Source organism: Poecilia mexicana, unplaced genomic scaffold (assembly GCF_051168715.1).
Source record: "Poecilia mexicana isolate PSO_F unplaced genomic scaffold, ASM5116871v1 scaffold_22, whole genome shotgun sequence".
Lineage (NCBI taxonomy): Eukaryota > Metazoa > Chordata > Actinopteri > Cyprinodontiformes > Poeciliidae > Poecilia > Poecilia mexicana.
Genome location: NW_028263391.1, coordinates 216,368 through 237,360, shown reverse-complemented (window position 1 = coordinate 237,360; position 20,993 = coordinate 216,368). Strand labels below are relative to the sequence as shown.

Here is a 20,993-nt window from a genome sequence, read left to right as displayed (position 1 = left end):
TTGATATGAATGTCAATTTATTAAGAAATGCGTACATACAGAATCCAAATGTTTCATTTTAGGAAAATTGGCAACCACTGCAGCTTTAACCTCTGAACTTTTTTTTGACTGTCTTTGAGCATTGCACTTATGAACCGTGTACCTTCTTGTCTTGCCCTATGTAAAGCAGATCAGTCCCCCTCCCACAAACAGTCACACTCTCTTAGAAGGTTTCTCTGGCGCATTGTGGTGATGACTGTGATCCTGTTCTCTGACAGATCCCGAAGCTCATTGATGAGCTCCTGCACACAGGGGCTGGGCCACGGGTGGCCGTTCAGGTAATCCCTCAGAATGAAGGAGCGCTCAACCAGGAGTTCCAGCTGCACCAGGTGTCGCAGTTTGTGGAGACTAAGGAGATCTTTCTCTGGCTCCCGGCGGAAAAATCTGCAGATGAGAACATGAGGAACTTGTTAAAGGTTGAAGAAAATAAACAGAGCTGTTCATGTTTAGGGATTGTTCAGATCACATCTAAAACAGTGAGAGGCACTGAATTGTGGGTCAAAGCACAAATCACAGCATTGAAAGGTCATAGGTCGTCCACAATGACATGGGATAGTGATTAAGGCAGATACTGCATCATAGGGGCCTTGATAATTGTTGCTCCGTTGGTATTGTTTCTTTGATAGCGATCCGCATGGTTGTTTTTATCACAGGAAGATTTAGATTTTTCTATGTCATCATCAACATGTGATGGTCTGGCAACGTGTCCAGGGTGACCCATCTCTCATCCATTAACCGCTGGAGATAGGAACAGCACCTCTGGGGACTCTACTAGGGACAAGCATGTATGATAATGGATGGATGTCATCAAATGTCACAGTTAAGAAGATTGTAATGGAAATATTCATGAGGAAAAGTTATGTTATAGTTTTCTGCTGCACGTCAAAATTCTTAAAGGGGCAGTATTGTGTATTTCCAAGAACATAATGCCATTTTATAGCAAGTACTGTTATCTTCAGTTGCTATAAAATTTCCACTAAGCTCATTCTCACCTCATAGGCACAGTTTTATGAGAGCAAGCATTTAAGCACTCAGAATGGTTGCCACAGGAGATTCAAAGATTTCTCAAACATGCATGAAAGAATAAAAGCAACAGCTCAGGAATGTTTTTGATGGGGGAAACATTATAGCATGATGGAAAGCTCACAAAGGCAATTTTATAAGTCCTCCAATTGTCTGTTTCAACATATGATGTTATATTTTCAAGGTCTATGACTGTGTTGTCTGTTGAACACAAAGGAATTTTAAAAATTGATTTTATGATTTCTTACATTTTTCCCCTCATTCTGTGAATATAAGGTTTAATGTAGCAATAGTCAACATATTATAATGATTTCATCTTTAAATCTAATCTAAACATTAGTGAAGTGTGCATTCCAGTAACAAGTGTCCAAATATTGCCACTCACCGTATCCTAAGAGTCTTGAGATGAGGAAATAGCATGGGGATCCGTCTGCACAGGCTTCCACTAGAACGGTTCTGCTCAATGTCCAGGTGCTCCAGTCCTGGAACTTTAGGAGCAATGGAGTCCATGTCTTTCAGAGTTATGGCTACTCGCAGTGTCAGCCTGGTCACACTGGGTGGGATGGTGGTTGTGTATGTAGCAAGGGAGTTGCCACCTTCAGAAATATTAGAACATTTCCTCTCAGAACCAACACAGTGATTGTGCCAAATTCAATGAAAACGTCAAATTCTAAATTCTCCCATCAACAGGACTTTCACGGGGATTTGTTACTGGAACCTATATTGAAAGTACCAGATTTTGGATAAGCTCGGTGTTTTTGTGTATCTAACCAAAAATGATATCAGCACATGATTCTAAAGAACTTCCCTTTTGCCTGATTCACTTTGGCTGTTTCCACTTGAGCTGCACTCTTCTAGGCAGAGGCTTCTGGTGTCTGAAGGGTGCAGCTTCCAGGACACCTACTAGCACAGAGGCTTCAAACTCCTCATGCTCCTTGTTGTGGCTGCAACTGTTCTGAGTGACAGCTTTTAGGAAACAACAAATGTGTTTTAGCAAGGCTGACGACCAGATGTCACAAGTCCACTGCATCAACATGAGACGTTTACCTTGGTGGTGGGATTTATACAGCATGATGCAAGCTTAGCTCTCTTTGTGTGAAATGACCTGACAGAATCGGTGTGTTCTTTAGTCTTCCTGATATAATGGCAGCCAGGAACACAGATGAAGCAGTGAATGGACCTTCCAGCTGTCTTTATACTACAAACTGTTGGCACTCAGCTGAGCTCTGTTACACTGAGGGTGGGACCACCTGGCTAGACCTCTGCTGATGTTTACTCTCACTGTGCAAGGAGGTAAAACTCAAACAGTATTGATGAAGAAAAAAAAGAAAAGAGTCAGTTTAGGATTAATCTAATTACATGTTTCTAAATATCATTATGTTCCACTTTTAGTGGAAGAATGACTGATGCTGTTTGATGAAAATTCCCCAATGAGAATTAGCTTTGTTCTCTGCTATGCTAACTCACATCCTAATTACCAGACCAGCAAGCTACAAAAATGTGATATTAAAATCTTAAATATTTTATATTAAAATGTATTTGAAGAACATTTTAATATTGTGTACTTGTGATTTATCCACCATCCATCAGCATAAACAAACTACAGAATGTAAAAAATGCTGAAAGGCAGCAGAACTCACCAATGATGGTGAGTGACTCCAACTGTCGCAGTGGGATCAGCCAGGACCTGAGTCGACACTCAATCCCTTCTCTGATGTACCTGTAGCGGACAGCAAGAGACCGCAGTGAGGTCAGACTCCTCAGAGCATTTTCAGGGAGGATAGTCTCTGGGTAGTCCACAAGCTCCAGGCTGGTCAGTGCCGGGCCACCATACGAAGACATTCCTGCACCAGAAAGGAAAACGTTAAGTAGCAGATCCAGGAGTGTAGATTATGGCTTTAAGACTGGATTACATGAGAGGTTAAGGAGTTCTAATTTTTATTAACTGAAATAACTGGAGCAAAGTGATAGTTTGTATATTTTCAAGCTGGAAAATCTATAAAACTGCTACTCGGCTGTTATTGTTGTCCATCAACTATCTGGTGAAAATTAATACAACAGTGGCCATGACGTAGTCTTACTTAAGGTGGATTTCTGGTTTGCTAAATATGAAGCTACATATAGTAGTTTTGAACCTGTGTCCTAACAACTACATTGTGATGGAAATACAGGGAAAATATGACGGTCTGTTCCAAAGGAAGGCTCCTTCTGACGCAGACCGTTTGTGTATGTTGCTTGTTCTCTAAATAAGTATATTTACGCTATGGGATTGAACCTACAGTGTATAATTCGGGCTGTCACTTGTGAAGCTATGACAGCAGGTATAAGGAGAAGGCATACCTGGCTGTTCTGGATTCGGTGGACTCAAGTAGTCGTCAGGAAGCGGTTCTGGTGGCTCCCCCTTCATCCCCCAGGAAAGGTGGATCAGCTTCTTCAGCTTCAGCAACATGGCGTGGAAGTCGTTGCGGGGAACAGGCCTCACCGTGTCCAGCCCATAACCCTCACTCTGCTGGTGGAAAAGGAGGAAGCGCAGGTTGACCAGCTGGGACACAGTTTTTATGAACTCCACAGTGTTGGGCAGCCGTACGTTGCACACGCTCAGGTGTGTAAGGCGCTCCTGAAGGTGCTCCGTTAGGCTGTGGCCAAGCAACGCTTCATCCCAAGTAGCGTTCCGTACCCCGAGGTCACGTAGGTTGGGAAATCGGGCAAGGTTGTCCATGTATTTCTCTTTATATTGTCGCCCGCCATCTACAAATACTATGGCCGTGAGCGACGGGAGGAACTTTACCAGACGTCGCCACTCTTTTCGCCGCAGGTGTCGCACAGCCACCCGGGTGAGCTTGCGGTAATTCAATGTGTGCCAGAAGCCGTAAGTGTAGCGGCGAAGTTCGGACATCACCACAGTGTAGTCCTTCCATAGGGATGGGTGGTCGATAAGCTTCTTTAAGTGCCTGCAGCAGGAGCGAACCGTGTGTTTTTCTTCTGTGCTAAGATAGCTAAACACATAAACCCAAAGTTCAGGTGGTAGCTGCGGTGGCCCTTCCATTACTTCATGCACTCAGCGTCTAGAACAACAATCAACAAACCTAGTGCGTAAATATACTGTTAATAATTTTAGGCTTTTTAATGGGTCGCTATTTTGAAGTTTTCGGCGAATTTATTCCAACTGCAGCCTTATGTTTACACCGGAAGACGGTCGAGTTCTTTTAGCGTTACACTGAGAACCGTCCGGCGGCAAGCATCCTATAGGGGCCGACCTGGAGTTGAATACGCCCCGGTCCCCGGTACTGTACCTTCCGCCCCTCTATGAAGTGTGTACTTAAAGTGAACAAGGGTTCAAGTGTGCAGTTTACAAGCGTGCAAAAATTTGAGAATTAGGATCATGTGCCCTGCAGATCAATTTCGACATCCAAAATGGCGGACCGATCAGTGTTTAGGCCTTTGTGCTGCTAAAAAACACAACTACAATAAATAATCGATTTAAAATATACAGCATAGGTATTTTTGCTTTCCAAAGTCATTAAAGGAGATATTTGACTGTCCAAATGGGCTTTGCTTGTTGAAAATAAGAGCAAAATTTGATGTATTCGCAGTAAAGTGAAACAAAAATTTTAAATTCTTTACGTTCTAAAACTTTTTTTTTTGCGATAGACGGCTTGCTCTGTGAACTTCATATTTTAATGGCAATTTTTTATTGTATATGTTAATATGATGATTTTGTCAAAAATACATATTAAAATGTACAAACATTCAATTAAACAGCATGGCAATCCCTCCTGCTATGATTCAGCTAAAGGTATGATTACATGTTTAGCTGTTACTTAAAAAGAGCCATCACTGATTATGAATGGCTATAAGGACAAAAAATGTAAATTCATAATACCCTGTCAATTTTTCCCCTCTATCCCGAGAAGAAAACATTTAAGAATCATGATATCTCTAAATAAGAACCATATACCTTTCTTTTTCACTCACACAAATATCAGGAAATGAATTTCAAAATTATGTATGACTTTTTCCCTGTAATGACTTTCTGCAAAAGAAATTCAATATAAATATAAACTCCTGTGCATTTTGTGGCAGATATTGAGACACTTGTTTTTTTTAAATTGCAACTTCATAAATATTTTTAGAAAGATTTCCAAAACTGGATCTTATACAAGAAATCTATTCTTTTAAGTTTTGGTATAATAAATGGTGACCTTTTGTTTTAAGGGGATGAAAAGTGAAATTAAGATATTAATGATTTAATCCACTGGCTACATTTTTATTCACATATGCCCTTTTCTAAAAATCATCTCCATTTTTAATGTTTTTAATCCATCCACCATTTTCTTTTGCTTGTCCGCAGTCAGGTCGCAGGAGTAGCAGCCTAAGGGAGACCCAGACTTCCTTCTCCCCAGCCACTTTTGCCAACTCCTCCGGGGAAGCCCAAGGCATTCCCAGGCTAGCTAAGAAATATAGTCCCTCCAGGGTTCCTCTCGGTGTCCTCCAGGAGGCATCCTATCCAGATGCCCGAGCCACCTCAACTGGCTCCTCTCGTCATGGAGGAGCAGCAACTCTACTCCGAGTAGACTGTGAGCTTCTCACCCGGTCTCTAAGGGGAGAGCCCACACACCCTACAGAGAAAACTCATTTCGGCCACTTGTATCCATGATCTTGTTCCTTCAGTCATGACCCAAAGCTGACCATAGACTGACCGGTAAATCTAGAGTTTCACTTTTTGGCTAAGCTCTGTGACAGACCGGTAATTAACATTTTGCAGATGGTGATGCCCTTAACTAAAATTCAAAAGATCTGTTCTGTTTTAGTTCTCTTCAGCATGTAGTGCATCTTTAAAGCACCTTAAAGCTTTAAAGATTTGTCTTTAGAGCCTTAAAGTGCATCTCTCTATATTCACTGCATTCTTGGGTCACATATTTAAAAGTGGACTTTTAGAATACTAACATCTGGAACTATACTGATAGTGAATACAATAAAAAAAGGATTAACAACATGTTTGGAACAAACCATAATTCTATTGCAGCTCTGGTGCTTCTAGATGAAAATAATAAAATGTTGCAACACATTGAGCCAGAGACAGAAAACACGCCATAATTTCATCCAAACTTATCAATGTATTTTAATGATAATGTTGAACAGTCATAAAAACAACTTATTCTTGTGTCAAGTCGACTACTGGTGCTGGGAGACATTCTTTAATCCCTCTAATTACAAAACAGAAGGGAAAAATTTAATGCTTGACAGTAAACAGAAATAAGAAGAAAAAAAAAACATCCATGAACTTCTCTCTAGCTGAAGCACTGTTTTGACTTTTTCTAAAAGAAGTTTGGAATATCTCAGTAGTCACCCAAGTTTAAATATGGAAATTCAGCTTTCACTTCCCAACATAGCAAAAATAGTCTTGTCAGTTTCCTGATGAAAATGTCAATATCATCCACCCAATCACAAAATAGAAGAGAAACACTGGATATACCACAAGTGCCTTGCGGTTGGTCAGGTGACTGTCAGCAAGAAAGGCCGTAGAAGCAAAGGTAGACCAGCCAAAAGATGCTGTCACCACTCCCAGTCGAACAGCAAAGCTCACCTTCCCTGAACTACTGAGCAGGACAATCCGACACACAATGAGGGCCACTGTCAGAGGCATGATGCAGTATCCCAGTACACACAGGCTCTGGAAGAAAGAGATTGTGCCACCCAGGAGCTTGGAGTTAAGAGTGATGACAATAGAGCCGAACCAAATGATGACAAAGACCTGGGATGAGAGACAATTTGAAAAAGTACAGTTGTCAGTTATTGCAAAACTTATAAACTCAGAATTACACTCAAAACAACATTCCATGGCCACAGGTTTACGTTGTAAAAAAAAAAAAAAAAGGGAAGCAGTAGTTGGAAAAAATTAGAGAATCCCCCTTTGGCAAATTCTTGTTTTTTGCTCTTTTAATCATATGCTGACTAATAGCCAAACTTTTGTTTGTAACAGTCTCTGATAGTGAGTAGCAATATAATGGCTAGTCACAAGTCTACACCATGAACAGTTTCTACTGTATTTTATCATATGTATGCAGCACTGTTTTAATTTGCATTTTGTTAATTTGAACTTTCCTGTCCATTGCTGTAAACTGCCTGACTGGGGAGATCAGTTGAGAAGAGGCAACCTTTTTTTTTTTTAACCAAATCAGACTATATAGAATACAGACTGAGTTCTATTGAAGCCACTAGTGAAGGTGGATGGGACTAGACTTTAGCAGTTCCTTCCAATATCAGTGTTTTACTTACTAAAAAATCTCCTGCAGGTGTTTGACTTGCACGATAGGTCAGGTGATGATACCTACAGTTTACATTGATTTTAACAAGATGAAACAGAAAGCTCCAGAGGGAGCAGAGTAGAATGGAGCTACATCACTTTGCACTTCAGTGTTCTACTAGTCACTGATACATTTTTCTTGTTATAATATAGAAAGCTGTCAGTTATAGAAAGTCATGTTTTTGGTATTGGGTACTTTGAAACACCAACGGGTTCTGAGCATCTGATCTCACATGGTGTGCACATGCAAGATGCATTTTGGGGGGTTGAATGAAAGTCTGGAGACAGTGGAGAGGCACTGAATCCATGTTGCTTGAAGTTCAGGGTTTAATGTCCAAAAGTGACAAAAGTTATTCAGCTATTTCACAATATTAGAATTTTTAGATCCACCTGTCAGAAAACCTTTTGGTTGAGAACTGAAACATCTTAAAGAAACAAGACAAGAAGTCCATCTGCTTTCTATTTGAGAACAAGGATTACCCTGTCCTGGATGACGGACAATCTACACAAATCAAAAATAAATGTTTGAAAATAAAATTCTGTGTGACAAAGTGTTTTCTGTTTGGAATACAGCTTGACCTAATAATGATATAAACCTGGTGAAAACAGGACAATTAAATTAACAAATTTGTTTTTCAATTTGGATTACTTTTATCACTTAATAATCAATTATTTTAACTGAATTGAATCAGTAAGAATTCAGTTTTTTAAAAACTCTCCCTTTAGAAAATAAGCACTAAGACATTTAAATGACTGTCCTTGTTGGTCTGGTTATTCTACCAGGACCTTATTCATTTGACCAAAGTTGAGTTCAGAAATAAATTTGTGTGGATAAGTCCCAAACAAAGCATTGCTAAAACACAAAACTTTGATGAGATAAACATTAACTAATTTAATCAAAATATTTCCATTGTTATGTGTAGCTGATGCCTGGGCAAGTTGAAAAATCCTGCTCCAAAAAAATCAGTATCTGAATACGAGTTGACTCTATTAACACTGCAGTTAAAGAAGTCAGAGTGAAGCTTGGAGATCACACAACCCCTCTCCAGGAAAAAATACTTTACAGTAAATTGCTGTGATTATAATTAAACAATGAACTGACGTGAGAAAATCTTCCATGGTGGTAAGTATACTTCTGCTGTGTTTGGAATATGTTCAACTTATTCATAATATGCATTAGTGTCACAATTTCAAACTGTACTGACATATAATTTCTCTCAAGTGTGCCTAGCCATTTTGCGTGCCTGAACTTCTACGAAGATGAAGCTCAAACTTAAATTAGTTGCAGTCTCAACAAAGTAGCCTCATACATAACTGAGGTAATGTACATCCTCTACATCACCTCATATGGAGAACGGCCAAGAAGAACACTCCAGAGGATTTATAACTCAGATATTAGAACCCACTGATGGAATGTTTGAAAAAGCTTGATTACCTCGGCAAACTGCGGTCCTCCCTGGTCATCCTTGTCGGCCGCGCCGCCTTGAAGCAGCAGAGCCAACGTGACGCAGAGCAGCAGCGGACCCCACAGGTCCCAGTCACGCAGCAGAGCCGAGCTCCGCTTTGGATACAGCACGTGAATGAACTTGTTCCCCACGGCTCGGAGGTCACGCACAATAGTTTCCTTCACCGGCTCGTCTAGAGTGGAAAACTCATCGTCTCTTGTGGATGGGCCAACGGGGACGGCAATATCTCCTTCCACTGGTATCTCTTCCGATATGGAGACGTCTGACAGCCCAGCGAACGGCCTACTGGCCTCCTCAGCCGACGCCATCTATTTTGCAGTCGAGGTTATAGCCAACGCCACGTTCACTCAAAGTAAGTAGAGTTCTCTGAACTTATGCGAACCACAGCAGTGACTAAATGAGCTAATGTTCTATTAAATAAGTAATTTCAGGCGTTGAACTGACAAGAACCTCACTCCACGTCCGCTGAGGATTGTTTACTTCCGTACTACGTCAGCTGAAGACGTGTGACTTCCGCACTACGTCTTGTGGTGCATTCGAGTATTCATGCTACTGTTCAACTCAGACCTGTCAAGTCTCCCGTTTTGGCCGGGAAACTACCGTATTTTACCATTCTGTCCCGGCGTGCTCTGTATTAGCATGTCCCCGTAAACTTCCCGTATTAGAGTAATTACGTCGTGACCCGTAAACTTCCCGTATTAGAGTAATTACGTCGTGACCCCCGCTCTGACGGTAGTCGCTTGACTCCTTCCACCCACAACAGTATGGAAAGCCATTTGCGCCAAAATTGAATAAATAAATAAATGGGTTAAATAAATAAAAAATGAGTAAAATAAATCAAAAAATGAAGTAAATGAGTGAAATAAATAAAAAATTTGTTAAATAAATAGTTTAGCTTTTTCATTAAACCAATTTTTAATTTATTTATTTTTCATATTATCAATTTCCCAATTTCTCTTTTTCATTTATCTATTTGTCATTTATCCCTTTATCCATTTACCCATTTTTCATTAATCTATTTTTCATTTGTCCATTTTTCATTTATCCCTTTATCTATTTACCCATTTTTCATTAATCTATTTTTTAATTTAACCGTTTTTCCATTTCCTATTTCCATTAACCCGATTTGCTATTTCCCACTTTCATTAATCAATTTCTCATATATCCCTTTTCTTACTTACCCATTTTCTTTTATCTATTTTTCATTTACCCATTTTTCATTAATCTCTTTATCTATTTACCCATTTTTCATTAATCTATCTTTTAATTTAACCATTTTTCCATTTCCTTTTTCCATTAACCCGATTTTCCTATTTCCCACTTTCATTAATCAATTTCTCATATATCCCTTTTTTTTATTTACCCATTTTCTTTTATCTATTTTTCATTTACCCATTTTTCATTAATCTCTTTATCTATTTACCCATTTTTCATTAATCTATCTTTTAATTTAACCATTTTTCCATTTCCTTTTTCCATTAACCCGATTTTCCTATTTCCCACTTTCATTAATCAATTTCTCATATATCCCTTTTTTATTTACCCATTTTCTTTTATCTATTTTTCATTTACCCATTTTTCATTAATCTCTTTATCTATTTACCCATTTTTCATTAATCTATCTTTTAATTTAACCATTTTCCATTTCCTTTTTCCATTAACCCGATTTTCTATTTCCCACTTTCATTAATCAATTTCTCATATATCCCTTCTTTATGTACCCATTTTTCTTTAACCTATTTTTCATTTAACTTTTGTTTGAAAAACTTTTAATTTTCCCATTTTCCAATTTCCCTTATTCATTTAGTATTTCCTTATTTTCTTATTTATCACATTCTATTTTCCCCGCTAAACTTAGGGGGAAAAATAAATGCAAATGAGGAGTGGCACGTCATCAGGCTACAACTTCCCCAATTGGTTGGTTAGCGTCACACCTACTTTGCTTTCAAGAAAGATGGCGACCTACTAACGGGTTATCAATAAGCATAAGCTCATTAACTTCATTAGAAAATAGTGTTATTACTCCTGACTTTATTTTTGTGTGGCCGCTCAGACAGAACGTGTTTCAGCTGGCGGCTCTGATGGACTCAGAGCTTCACCGTCGGGGTTTTTTATAGTTTGGACGAAGCGGCCGCTGAAGTTGGCTTACGATTGAAGGTTCAGGACGCCTTCGTAGCTACCAGCTGTGATTCAACTATAAGGAGCAGACTTGACTGTACATCGTAAGTGAACTGCAATATCCAGTGGCAGCTCTACGGAGCATTGAGCTGAAAGAATGACGGTGGCAAGCCTTGGAGATCTGCATCGGAGGCCATCTTTCAGACATGCACCGCTGCTGTCCGTCCAGGATCCTCCGGTTGCCCAGACGGTAAGCTAACGCTGATGTTTTCCAACTACAGTCATATTTGTAACCAAACTTGAGGCCAACAAGTGTACTTGTGATCGCCACCAGGTCAAAAGTACAGCTTGTTTTTGCAGCACATTCATTAATGTTTCTATCGTGTATGTTTTCAGATGTTAAGCTGTCACAGCAGATCATCCTGCAGGCCTCTGGTCTCTGTTTCCAGTGGGCTCACAGCTTCAGGGTGACCAGAGACCTTCACCTTTCTGGAGCAGGAACACCCGGCCAAATGCACTGCTGACACATTTAATTTAAAAAATGTGGCTGTTCTTATAGCATTGATATGCAAGAACCATCTACTGTTTTTAATAATAAAAATATATATATTATGAAATCTGTGTTCCTTCTCATCTGTGTAGTTCTAATTTAATCAAATCTCATGTTTTCACATCCCAGAGACAATAAGATGGATAGTTTGTTTGTGGCTTTAACCCATTCATTCCAAATTTTTCCCAAACATGTAAATATGAAAATCCGATGTCATTGATAGCCCTTTGAACTAATCAGGGAAATAATTTTAAAAATTGTGGAAAAGTATGTAAAAAAGTGTGTTTTATGTTCGGTCACAATTGTGACCGGTGGGATAATATGGTGTTCTAATACTAAGATGAGCTAAACGTGCTTTTTCCAAATAGACATGATCATAATATGTGAACATTGTTTCTTTAGTAGAATATATCTTGCCACAGCATTACTTTAGTGCAACATTTGCTCTGTAAAGTACAAATTTGACTATCAATATATTCTAAACCAAGGTAAATTTGAGTGCTTGAGTGTTTATGCATAATTATATTGAACTTCAGTCAGTTGTAGTGTCATCACAGTAACAAAAATCATAAAGATAACATCTACAGTAGAGGCTTTCATTTATATTTCTGAAAATTATGAACATTTGTCACACTGTCATAAAGTAAAACTCAATAGACTTAGTCCAGGGGTCTCCGTCTCCAGGATTTAGGGCCTGTGTCATGCATCTTTTCCATCCGCCTCTGCTTCAGCACACCTGAATCAGGTGATAAGCAGGACTCTGGAGAACTGGACTGCATACTGAGGGTGATCCATTTAATTCAGGTGTGTTGGACCAGGAACACACCTGAAAGTTGCAGGATACCGGACCCCAAGGCCTGGAATCAAAGGAGAGTAGTATGGCTCCTTCTCACCATTTGGTGACTTTGGTTTTCTTCAATTTTAGGTTATTTCATCTCTTTCTTACTTTCCATGTTCTTTCTTGAAGCACTCAGTGTGCAATAAAACCTTGAATTTCTCCAAGGCATGGGTGGTGCAAAAGCAACAACTGGAACAACATCTCTGGAAATGACTCTTGCATTGACTGACCAGAAAGTGTCTTGGTTACATCTCGTCATAACTTGAAGAGAAGTGTCCATTTGAGATCTATTTCCATGACCTGCTGGCCTTATACCAAACCTTTGCATAAGATAATAAGCCATGATGAGCAAATCAGTTGTTCCTCCTACGACACATTTGTAAAATAATATCTGAAAGGTAAATGGCCTGTACTTGTGTAGTTCTTTATCAAGTCCAAATGACCTGAAAATGTTTTCACCACATTTAGTCATTCACCCATTCACACACACATTCACACACCGACAGCAGTAAGCTACTATATTGTAGCTACAGCTTGCCTGCCACAGTTTGACAGAAGTAAGGCAGTCATACACCGGCTCCTCCACCAGGGTCCTCTGAATACCACCGGCTGGCATGGTGGCTGAATTGTCCTCTTGATCAAGGTCACAACTACTGACACAAACAAAGTGGGGGTTCCAGCAGGCAACCCACCAGGTACAAGATAAACTCCAACCTCCTAGGCTACCGGCACTGTTTCAGGTGTGCTTTTGGTATGGACCATGTTGAGAACGAGAATCTCAATCGATGAATCATAATTTGTATTGACACACGGAGCATAAAATCAGCCAAGAAAAGCATTCAGACTTTACTTATTTTATTAACTTTCAGCGCTGAAAGGAGACGCTTTACCATTACATCCGAGAAGAGTTTCTAAAAAAGTCTGTGCAGCGTCTGAGGAGAAAGAGGAGGGTAGCTGATTATATGAACTGAAGACACTGCCTGAAATCACACCATGTCTCTGTGGCCTGATAAGTTTCTGTTTCTCGTGAGAAATGGACCTTAGTGTCTAACAGAATCAAAAATGTAACTCTTTACTATGGGCCCTTTGTCTAACAGCGTGTGACTCTTTCTCGGCCTGGTAAAGCATCTCAACAACCACCATCACTTCTTGGACCTGACCATGACATTGAACCTTGAGGGGGTTTGGTCATAAAGGTCTACACCTCTCATGTGCTCATTGATCTAGTTGACATCAGTCTCTATATAATTCTTCATCTTTGTTTCCATTAGGAAAATATTGTTGTTTTTCTAGTGGATCAGCAGTTTCTCATCTTGTGTTGGAACCTCATTTGGATCCTCTTTAAAGGGTACATCAAAGAGACAGCTGTCCCTTCGTCATAAACTTTTGCAGGTGGTAACAGAGTACCACATGCCTGATGAAGGGTCAGATTATCCTCTTTTCCCATGAACTGATCATATGCATTCAAAATCAGGCATGGAAAATGGGCCATCTTCCCCTTATAGTCCATGTTTAAGCCATCACTATCAAAATCAGTAAGGGTTCCATTTTTCTCACAACTACATTGTTGTATGCTTTGTCTGGCTATAACAAAGTCCAACAAATCAAGAACCAAACTCAAAATTAATCTTAAAAAGGAAGAAGTTAGGAATTGGAAGAATATGGTATGTATTTAAATAAGTGGACCTATTGGTCAAACGTATTCTCCCACCTGTCACTATTATGACCGTCAACATGTTTACACATCCTGCTCACACACCTAACAAATTTTTATAAATGCAAAGGTGAATATCATAACTAGACACTTTAAAGATGATGTGCACCAAAAATCTTTGTTGTATGTTTATTTAAACACACATTGCTATCCTCTTCTTTGGGAGGTTTGTGGCACTCTTTTTCTCGCCGAGGTGCAACCAAGATTTAATCAGCTCTAGTCATGTGATAATTTAGTCTAAACATGTGATACTGCATAAGTATTATCCAAACACTAAACTTTGAATGTTTGCTGAACATTAACTGAAAATTTAATCAGCAAGCTTTTTAGAGTCCTTGAAAGTGAAAAAAAAAATTCATTTTTCCTCTGATGTTTGGGTGAACTCTTCTCTGCGGAGGTCGGCCATCTCTCTGGTTCTTCCTGAAGGAGACCCATCAGGAGTTCTGGTGCTGCTCACAGTGCAGACGGTTCTCCTCCCTGTTTGCCGTTGTCCCTCTCTCAGCCAGAATCTCCAGTCATTTTTCTTGATCCTTGAATAAACATAACAGAATATGTTCTGGGTGTTATTTATGATTTGTTTGTTAATTAAAACAATGTTTAATATAAAAATAAGATTAATTTATTTCCTTAACAATTCCTTCTCCTGTTCCCTCAGAAGGAAAGAGTTTAGGACTCACTAATTACATTTACTCAAATATAGTTGAGTAACTTTTTGAAACTCAAATGAAGTTTTAGGAGTACCGTTACTATGCTGAACTTTTTACTTTTACTCAGGTCATTTTATTATGAAGCATCACTATTCTTATTTAAACAATTTTTTTATTTTGTCTTTAAAAAACTAAAAATTCCGCTGAACTTTATATTTTGAGCCCTCTAATTGTGTAATTTTTTAAGATATGAAATAATTGATAACTTGATCAGTTACTCAGTACTTGTATACTTTTTACCAAATGCTTCTTTACTCATGTGTAATTTCTTATTCAGCTACTTTTTACTTAAACATGTAAGTAAGAGATAAACATGAGTAAAAACATGTTTGGAGTACAAATTATGGAACAGTAACCAAATGTTGAGGCACATATGTTGAACAAAAACAGGGAAACTAAGGTGGCCAAGTTATACATCCACAAAGAACTACTGAAATGAATAGTCATAATTACTTTATATGAATACGACATGTATGCATGTGGGCCACACTTGGCACATTTCAGGGATGTAACCAATAGGGACAGATTTTAGCAGGAGTTCAGCTTTTATCCATTCTGCATTCTGTACCCTCACTAAGGTCACTGTATTCAGGTAGTCTGTTTACAAACATCAGCGTTAATTTACCCCCACATTTTTTAAATTAAATGTGTCAGCAGTGCATTTGGCCGGGTGTTCCTGCTCCAGAAAGGTGAAGGTCTCTGGTCACCCTGAAGCTGTGAGCCCACTGGAAACAGAGACCAGAGGCCTGCAGGATGGTCTGCTGTGACAGCTTAACATCTGAAAACATACACGATAGAAACATTAATGAATGTGCTGCAAAAACAAGCTGTACTTTTGACCTGGTGGCGATCAAAAGTACACCTGTTGGCCTCAAGTTTGGTTACAAATATGACTGTAGTTGGAAAACATCAGCGTTAGCTTACCGTCTGGGCAACCGGAGGATCCTGGACGGACAGCAGCGGTGCATGTCTGAAAGATGGCCTCCGATGCAGATCTCCAAGGCTTGCCACCGTCATTCTTTCAGCTCAATGCTCCGTAGAGCTGCCACTGGATATTGCAGTTCACTTACGATGTACAGTCAAGTCTGCTCCTTATAGTTGAATCGCAGCTGGTAGCTACGAAGGCGTCCTGAACCTTCAATCGTAAGCCAACTTCAGCGGCCGCTTCGTCCAAACTATAAAAAACCCCGACGGTGAAGCTCTGAGTCCATCAGAGCCGCCAGCTGAAACACGTTCTGTCTGAGCGGCCACACAAAAATAAAGTCAGGAGTAATAACACTATTTTCTAATGAAGTTAATGAGCTTATGCTTATTGATAACCCGTTAGTAGGTCGCCATCTTTCTTGAAAGCAAAGTAGGTGTGACGCTAACCAACCAATTGGGGAAGTTGTAGCCTGATGACGTGCCACTCCTCATTTGCATTTATTTTTCCCCCTAAGTTTAGCGGGGAAAATAGAATGTGATAAATAAGAAAATAAGGAAATACTAAATGAATAAGGGAAATTGGAAAATGGGAAAATTAAAAGTTTTTCAAACAAAAGTTAAATGAAAAATAGGTTAAAGAAAAATGGGTACATAAAGAAGGGATATATGAGAAATTGATTAATGAAAGTGGGAAATAGAAAATCGGGTTAATGGAAAAAGGAAATGGAAAATGGTTAAATTAAAAGATAGATTAATGAAAAATGGGTAAATAGATAAAGAGATTAATGAAAAATGGGTAAATGAAAAATAGATAAAAGAAAATGGGTAAATAAAAAAAGGGATATATGAGAAATTGATTAATGAAAGTGGGAAATAGGAAAATCGGGTTAATGGAAAAAGGAAATGGAAAAATGGTTAAATTAAAAGATAGATTAATGAAAAATGGGTAAATAGATAAAGAGATTAATGAAAAATGGGTAAATGAAAAATAGATAAAAGAAAATGGGTAAATAAAAAAAGGGATATATGAGAAATTGATTAATGAAAGTGGGAAATAGGAAAATCGGGTTAATGGAAAAAGGAAATGGAAAAATGGTTAAATTAAAAGATAGATTAATGAAAAATGGGTAAATAGATAAAGAGATTAATGAAAAATGGGTAAATGAAAAATAGATAAAAGAAAATGGGTAAATAAAAAAAGGGATATATGAGAAATTGATTAATGAAAGTGGGAAATAGGAAAATCGGGTTAATGGAAAAAGGAAATGGAAAAATGGTTAAATTAAAAGATAGATTAATGAAAAATGGGTAAATAGATAAAGAGATTAATGAAAAATGGGTAAATGAAAAATAGATAAAAGAAAATGGGTAAGTAAGAAAAGGGATATATGAGAAATTGATTAATGAAAGTGGGAAATAGCAAATCGGGTTAATGGAAATAGGAAATGGAAAAACGGTTAAATTAAAAAATAGATTAATGAAAAATGGGTAAATAGATAAAGGGATAAATGAAAAATGGACAAATGAAAAATAGATTAATGAAAAATGGGTAAATGGATAAAGGGATAAATGACAAATAGATAAATGAAAAAGAGAAATTGGGAAATTGATAATATGAAAAATAAATAAATTAAAAATTGGTTTAATGAAAAAGCTAAACTATTTATTTAACAAATTTTTTATTTATTTCACTCATTTACTTCATTTTTTGATTTATTTTACTCATTTTTTATTTATTTAACCCATTTATTTATTTATTCAATTTTGGCGCAAATGGCTTTCCATACAACAGGTGTTCTGTTTATCTGTGCTACCCATAAATCCCTCCTATGTTGTGGTAATGCGCATGCGCACATCTATGCTACATCATATACTGCTTATTCAGCAGATTTCCTTTAAATCAACCAAAGATCGCTGAAATTAAAATAAAAAAAGCAAATGTAAAACACAGAATGGCTTGCTGTGTTTAAATATATTGCTGTTCTATGTAAAGAACGTCTCACAGTTAGTCCGATGAATATGTTCTCTGCTCTGTGGTTTGGAATTCCCTATTTTTTCTATTGACACCATAATAGTTTAATGCAGTGGTTCCCAAACTTTGTGTCCTGAGCTCCCCCAGTGGCATCCATAGTTTGGGAACCTCTGGTTTAATTCATGAAAGAATAGAAGCCTGGAATCATTATGTAGAAAATTTGATATCAGGGGAAATTTGATATCCCCTCCTTTTAATATAGGAGGGGCCAGAAGAAGAGCAGGCTGAAGCCAAAAATAGTGGAAATGATTCTTTCTTTTTTAATAAAAAGAAAATCTTTGAATATTACAAAGTCTTTTCTTTTATGCATCACTGTCATGACATTATAGAATAAATCTATAAGTTCTCACAGTAATAAAATGAAAAGGCGATCAACATAACTGTCTTTAGCTGCAGACCTCATATTATTCGACAAGCCAGGCGAAAGCTTTTAAAAACCTGGAAGCATACAAATATTTAGTTTCAGGTTGGGTCAACCATTAAATGAGAAGCATTAAATGACTGTAGACTTGTTTCTGCGGGTGAGTTGTGCTATTTTAAGTAATTAATCATGATAAGGATGCTATTGCTAACAACAAGCTAACCCATGTTATTTCTATGTGCTTAGATCTCCTGGTAAATAATTTATTTAGCTTCTGTAAACTCAAATTCATGCTGGAGTTGTACGTTAATGTTGAGTCATACTGTACAATGTAGGTCAACTATTCACAGGGATCTACTGAAACCCCATTAAAAACATGATTCGTGACCAGAGAGAGTGGGAAATAGTCACAACCCAGGTTAACAGTAGAGGCCCAGTCTTGGGAATTTACATAACCTCCTGCGCTTGGACAACCTAAAAATAATAAAGTAAGATGTAAAATGCCAATATCAGTACTAAGAACCTCTGGAGATGAGTATGCAAAGAAGGATTTTTCATAAAATCAATAAAATTATGGACCTCTCTGACCATCCTCTTCATGAGACTGTCTTGAGAAGGCAGAGCATCGTCAGTCAGAGGCTTCTTCAGGTTCAGTGTGGTACAGATCGCTTCAGGAGATCTTTTCTGTCGATAGCCATTGCCATCTTCAATGGGTCTTTGAAGAATCTTGATGAGCTATGACCGTGGTCCCCCAACTACGGCCCGCGGGCCAGATCCGGCCCGCCTCCACATTTGGTCTGGCCCCATGAACAATACCAGAGAGCGTTTAGATTTTTTTTCATATACCGTATTTTCCGGACTTAAGCCGCTACTTTTTTCCTAAGCTTTGAACCATGCGGCTTATATGTGGATTTTTCTTCAACCACCAGGGGGCTCTTTAGCAGGAAGTGAATCATTGGAAGTCAAAATTGGAAATAAAACAAGAAAGCGTCCATTAAAACGGAATTAGGTTTTAATAGGGAATTGATTGTGCTTTCTGGAAAATAATACATTTTTACATTTTGGCACTCCTGCAATCGTCACACTTTTTCTGTTACAAACTGACTCCGGCCCCCACCAGAGAAGGGAAAAGTTATTGGCCCTGACAGGAAAAAGTTTAGGGATCCCTGAGCTACGACATTTAATTTCCCTTTGGGATTAATAAAGTACTTTTGAATTTGAATTGAAGCTAGCTGCTAACAACATTAGCACTCAAACCTTTTCTGGGGACCACCAAGATAGGGTGTAAAAATAATATATCTTACCTTACTTATGGATGATTGTCTTTCTAAGTGACTGTTCAATAAAATATCTGAAAATATAATTTAAACAATTTGATCCTTACCTGTTAGAAACCAGGTGCCGCAAACTCTGGCATTTAGTTTCCGCACACCTTATTTTTTTGCCCGTAGGTTGTTGAAATGAAAATGAGTTTGACACTCCTGTCAGAGGATCTATGCAGTATTGTCAAGAGGAAGATAAGAGACCCTGGACCAAATAAGGTAAACATCTCAGAAGAACCACAGGCTGATCACCTCCATGCTACACTGCATATATGTGCTTTAAGGAGTCCTACCCAAGTATTGATTAAATAAACATACTTTTCAGACCTCTGTTTAAAATATCCTTTTTTGATCTGATGTAATATTTGGATGTCTTGACTCTGAATTTTGAGTTTTCATTATCTATAAGCCATGATCATCAAAATGACAAGTAAAAGATGTGAAATATTTCACTCTGTGAAATGAATTTGAGTTTCACTTTCTGAAACAAGTGACAAAAATATTAAGAAATGTGCAAATGAATTTTGATTGAAAACTTTTTCTAACCATTTCAACAACTCTCATAGTTCATCTTCTCAGTTTTTGATTATTTTAAGTCAAATGAGCTATTTCTTTATTTTTAGTTAAATCTTAGAATTTGGATTATTTAGTTTATTTTTATTTGTTTTTTTCTGATTGATTTATAATTAGAATTTTTTGTGTGATTCTAGTTATTTAGAATAGTTTTTTTGACTAGTAATTGTCATGATTTGTAGTATAAGTGAGGTGGTGAGGGAGAACGCAGGGAGGACCCAGGATGAAGACGAAGATGATTTAATAATGAAATAATCCAGACGGAACGGAACCCAAACGGGCCGCACAGGAAGCAACGGGAACAACAGAGATGCACACAAGACGTACACACAACAAGGATCCGACAAGAGACAAAGACAACAGTTGGACTTAAATACACAGGGAGGGTAATCAGTAAACTAGACACAGCTGGAACTAATCAACAGGGAGGACAAGACAGACTCACAGGGAAACAGGACTTAACACAGAAAATCTCAAAATAACTACACAGAAAAACACAGATCACAACAGTAATTAACTTAATTGGTTAATTGATTTCACTTTGGGTTTTGGGTGTTACACGTATAAATACTTAGGGTTTAGGTAGTTCAATATGCATGTGGGTAATCACATGGTTTATTACCAGTCTACCACCAGTTACTTTGATAGTCTATCCAGCCACTCAATCAGTTGTCAGTTCACAGGTCAGACAATCAATAGCTAAACAGTAAGGCTCCTGTGAAGTTTATTCCATAGTTTCGGGTACAAACAAAGAACTGCATTTTTGACTTTTGGTCTTTTTGTAATGCGTACCCACAGTGCATCATGTTGCTATTTGAGTTGAATTCATTTTTGCTGTGGTTGCCTTGAAGTCTTAAGTTTTTTTATTTTTGGATTTTGAGTTTTTGGACAAATAGTCACTACAATGATTACAGTCCTCTATTGATAAATCTTTGTCAATAGAGGACTTAATCTGTAGTATTACATACCTTACTACTTTGGTGTGTTACAATGAAGGTGGTCTACTGATCCATGCAAGA

At 38.1% G+C, this 20,993-nt stretch overlaps 2 protein-coding genes and 2 long non-coding RNA genes across 7 annotated transcripts; 1 reads left to right on the top strand and 3 right to left on the bottom strand.

The window, feature by feature from the left end:
* LOC106907703 (uncharacterized) lies at positions 1-4,365 on the bottom strand. 3 transcript variants are annotated; one of them, XM_088002579.1, is made up of 5 exons: positions 3,650-4,365; positions 3,403-3,571; positions 2,703-2,906; positions 1,448-1,658; positions 1-423 (listed from the first exon to the last, which is right to left on the bottom strand). In XM_088002579.1, exons 1-5 carry the CDS (start codon positions 4,106-4,108, stop codon positions 171-173), a joined length of 1,296 nt encoding a protein of 431 aa, XP_087858705.1. In that variant the 5' UTR covers positions 4,109-4,365; the 3' UTR covers positions 1-170. The 3 variants fall into 3 exon arrangements, with proteins under 3 accessions (XP_087858705.1, XP_014829017.1, XP_014829016.1); XM_014973531.2 differs by having other exon boundaries at positions 3,403-3,568; XM_014973530.2 differs by having other exon boundaries at positions 3,403-4,363.
* A 1,794-nt stretch (positions 4,366-6,159) lies between these two features.
* On the bottom strand, positions 6,160-9,543 carry yipf6 (Yip1 domain family, member 6). The gene is made up of 2 exons (XM_014973536.2): positions 8,805-9,543; positions 6,160-6,817 (listed from the first exon to the last, which is right to left on the bottom strand). Exons 1-2 carry the CDS (start codon positions 9,141-9,143, stop codon positions 6,470-6,472), a joined length of 687 nt encoding a protein of 228 aa, XP_014829022.1. The 5' UTR covers positions 9,144-9,543; the 3' UTR covers positions 6,160-6,469.
* A 454-nt stretch (positions 9,544-9,997) lies between these two features.
* On the top strand, positions 9,998-11,570 carry LOC148152681 (uncharacterized). The gene is made up of 2 exons (XR_015761951.1): positions 9,998-11,203; positions 11,350-11,570. It is a non-coding gene; the product is annotated as an uncharacterized LOC148152681 (long non-coding RNA).
* Positions 11,571-13,179: 1,609 nt separating this feature from the next.
* LOC148152680 (uncharacterized) lies at positions 13,180-17,027 on the bottom strand. Of its 2 annotated transcripts, none has more exons than XR_015761947.1 (3): positions 15,687-17,027; positions 15,388-15,540; positions 13,180-14,585 (listed from the first exon to the last, which is right to left on the bottom strand). It is a non-coding gene; the product is annotated as an uncharacterized LOC148152680 (long non-coding RNA). The 2 variants fall into 2 exon arrangements; XR_015761948.1 differs by having other exon boundaries at positions 15,394-15,540.
* Between the last annotated feature and the right edge of the window lie 3,966 nt (positions 17,028-20,993).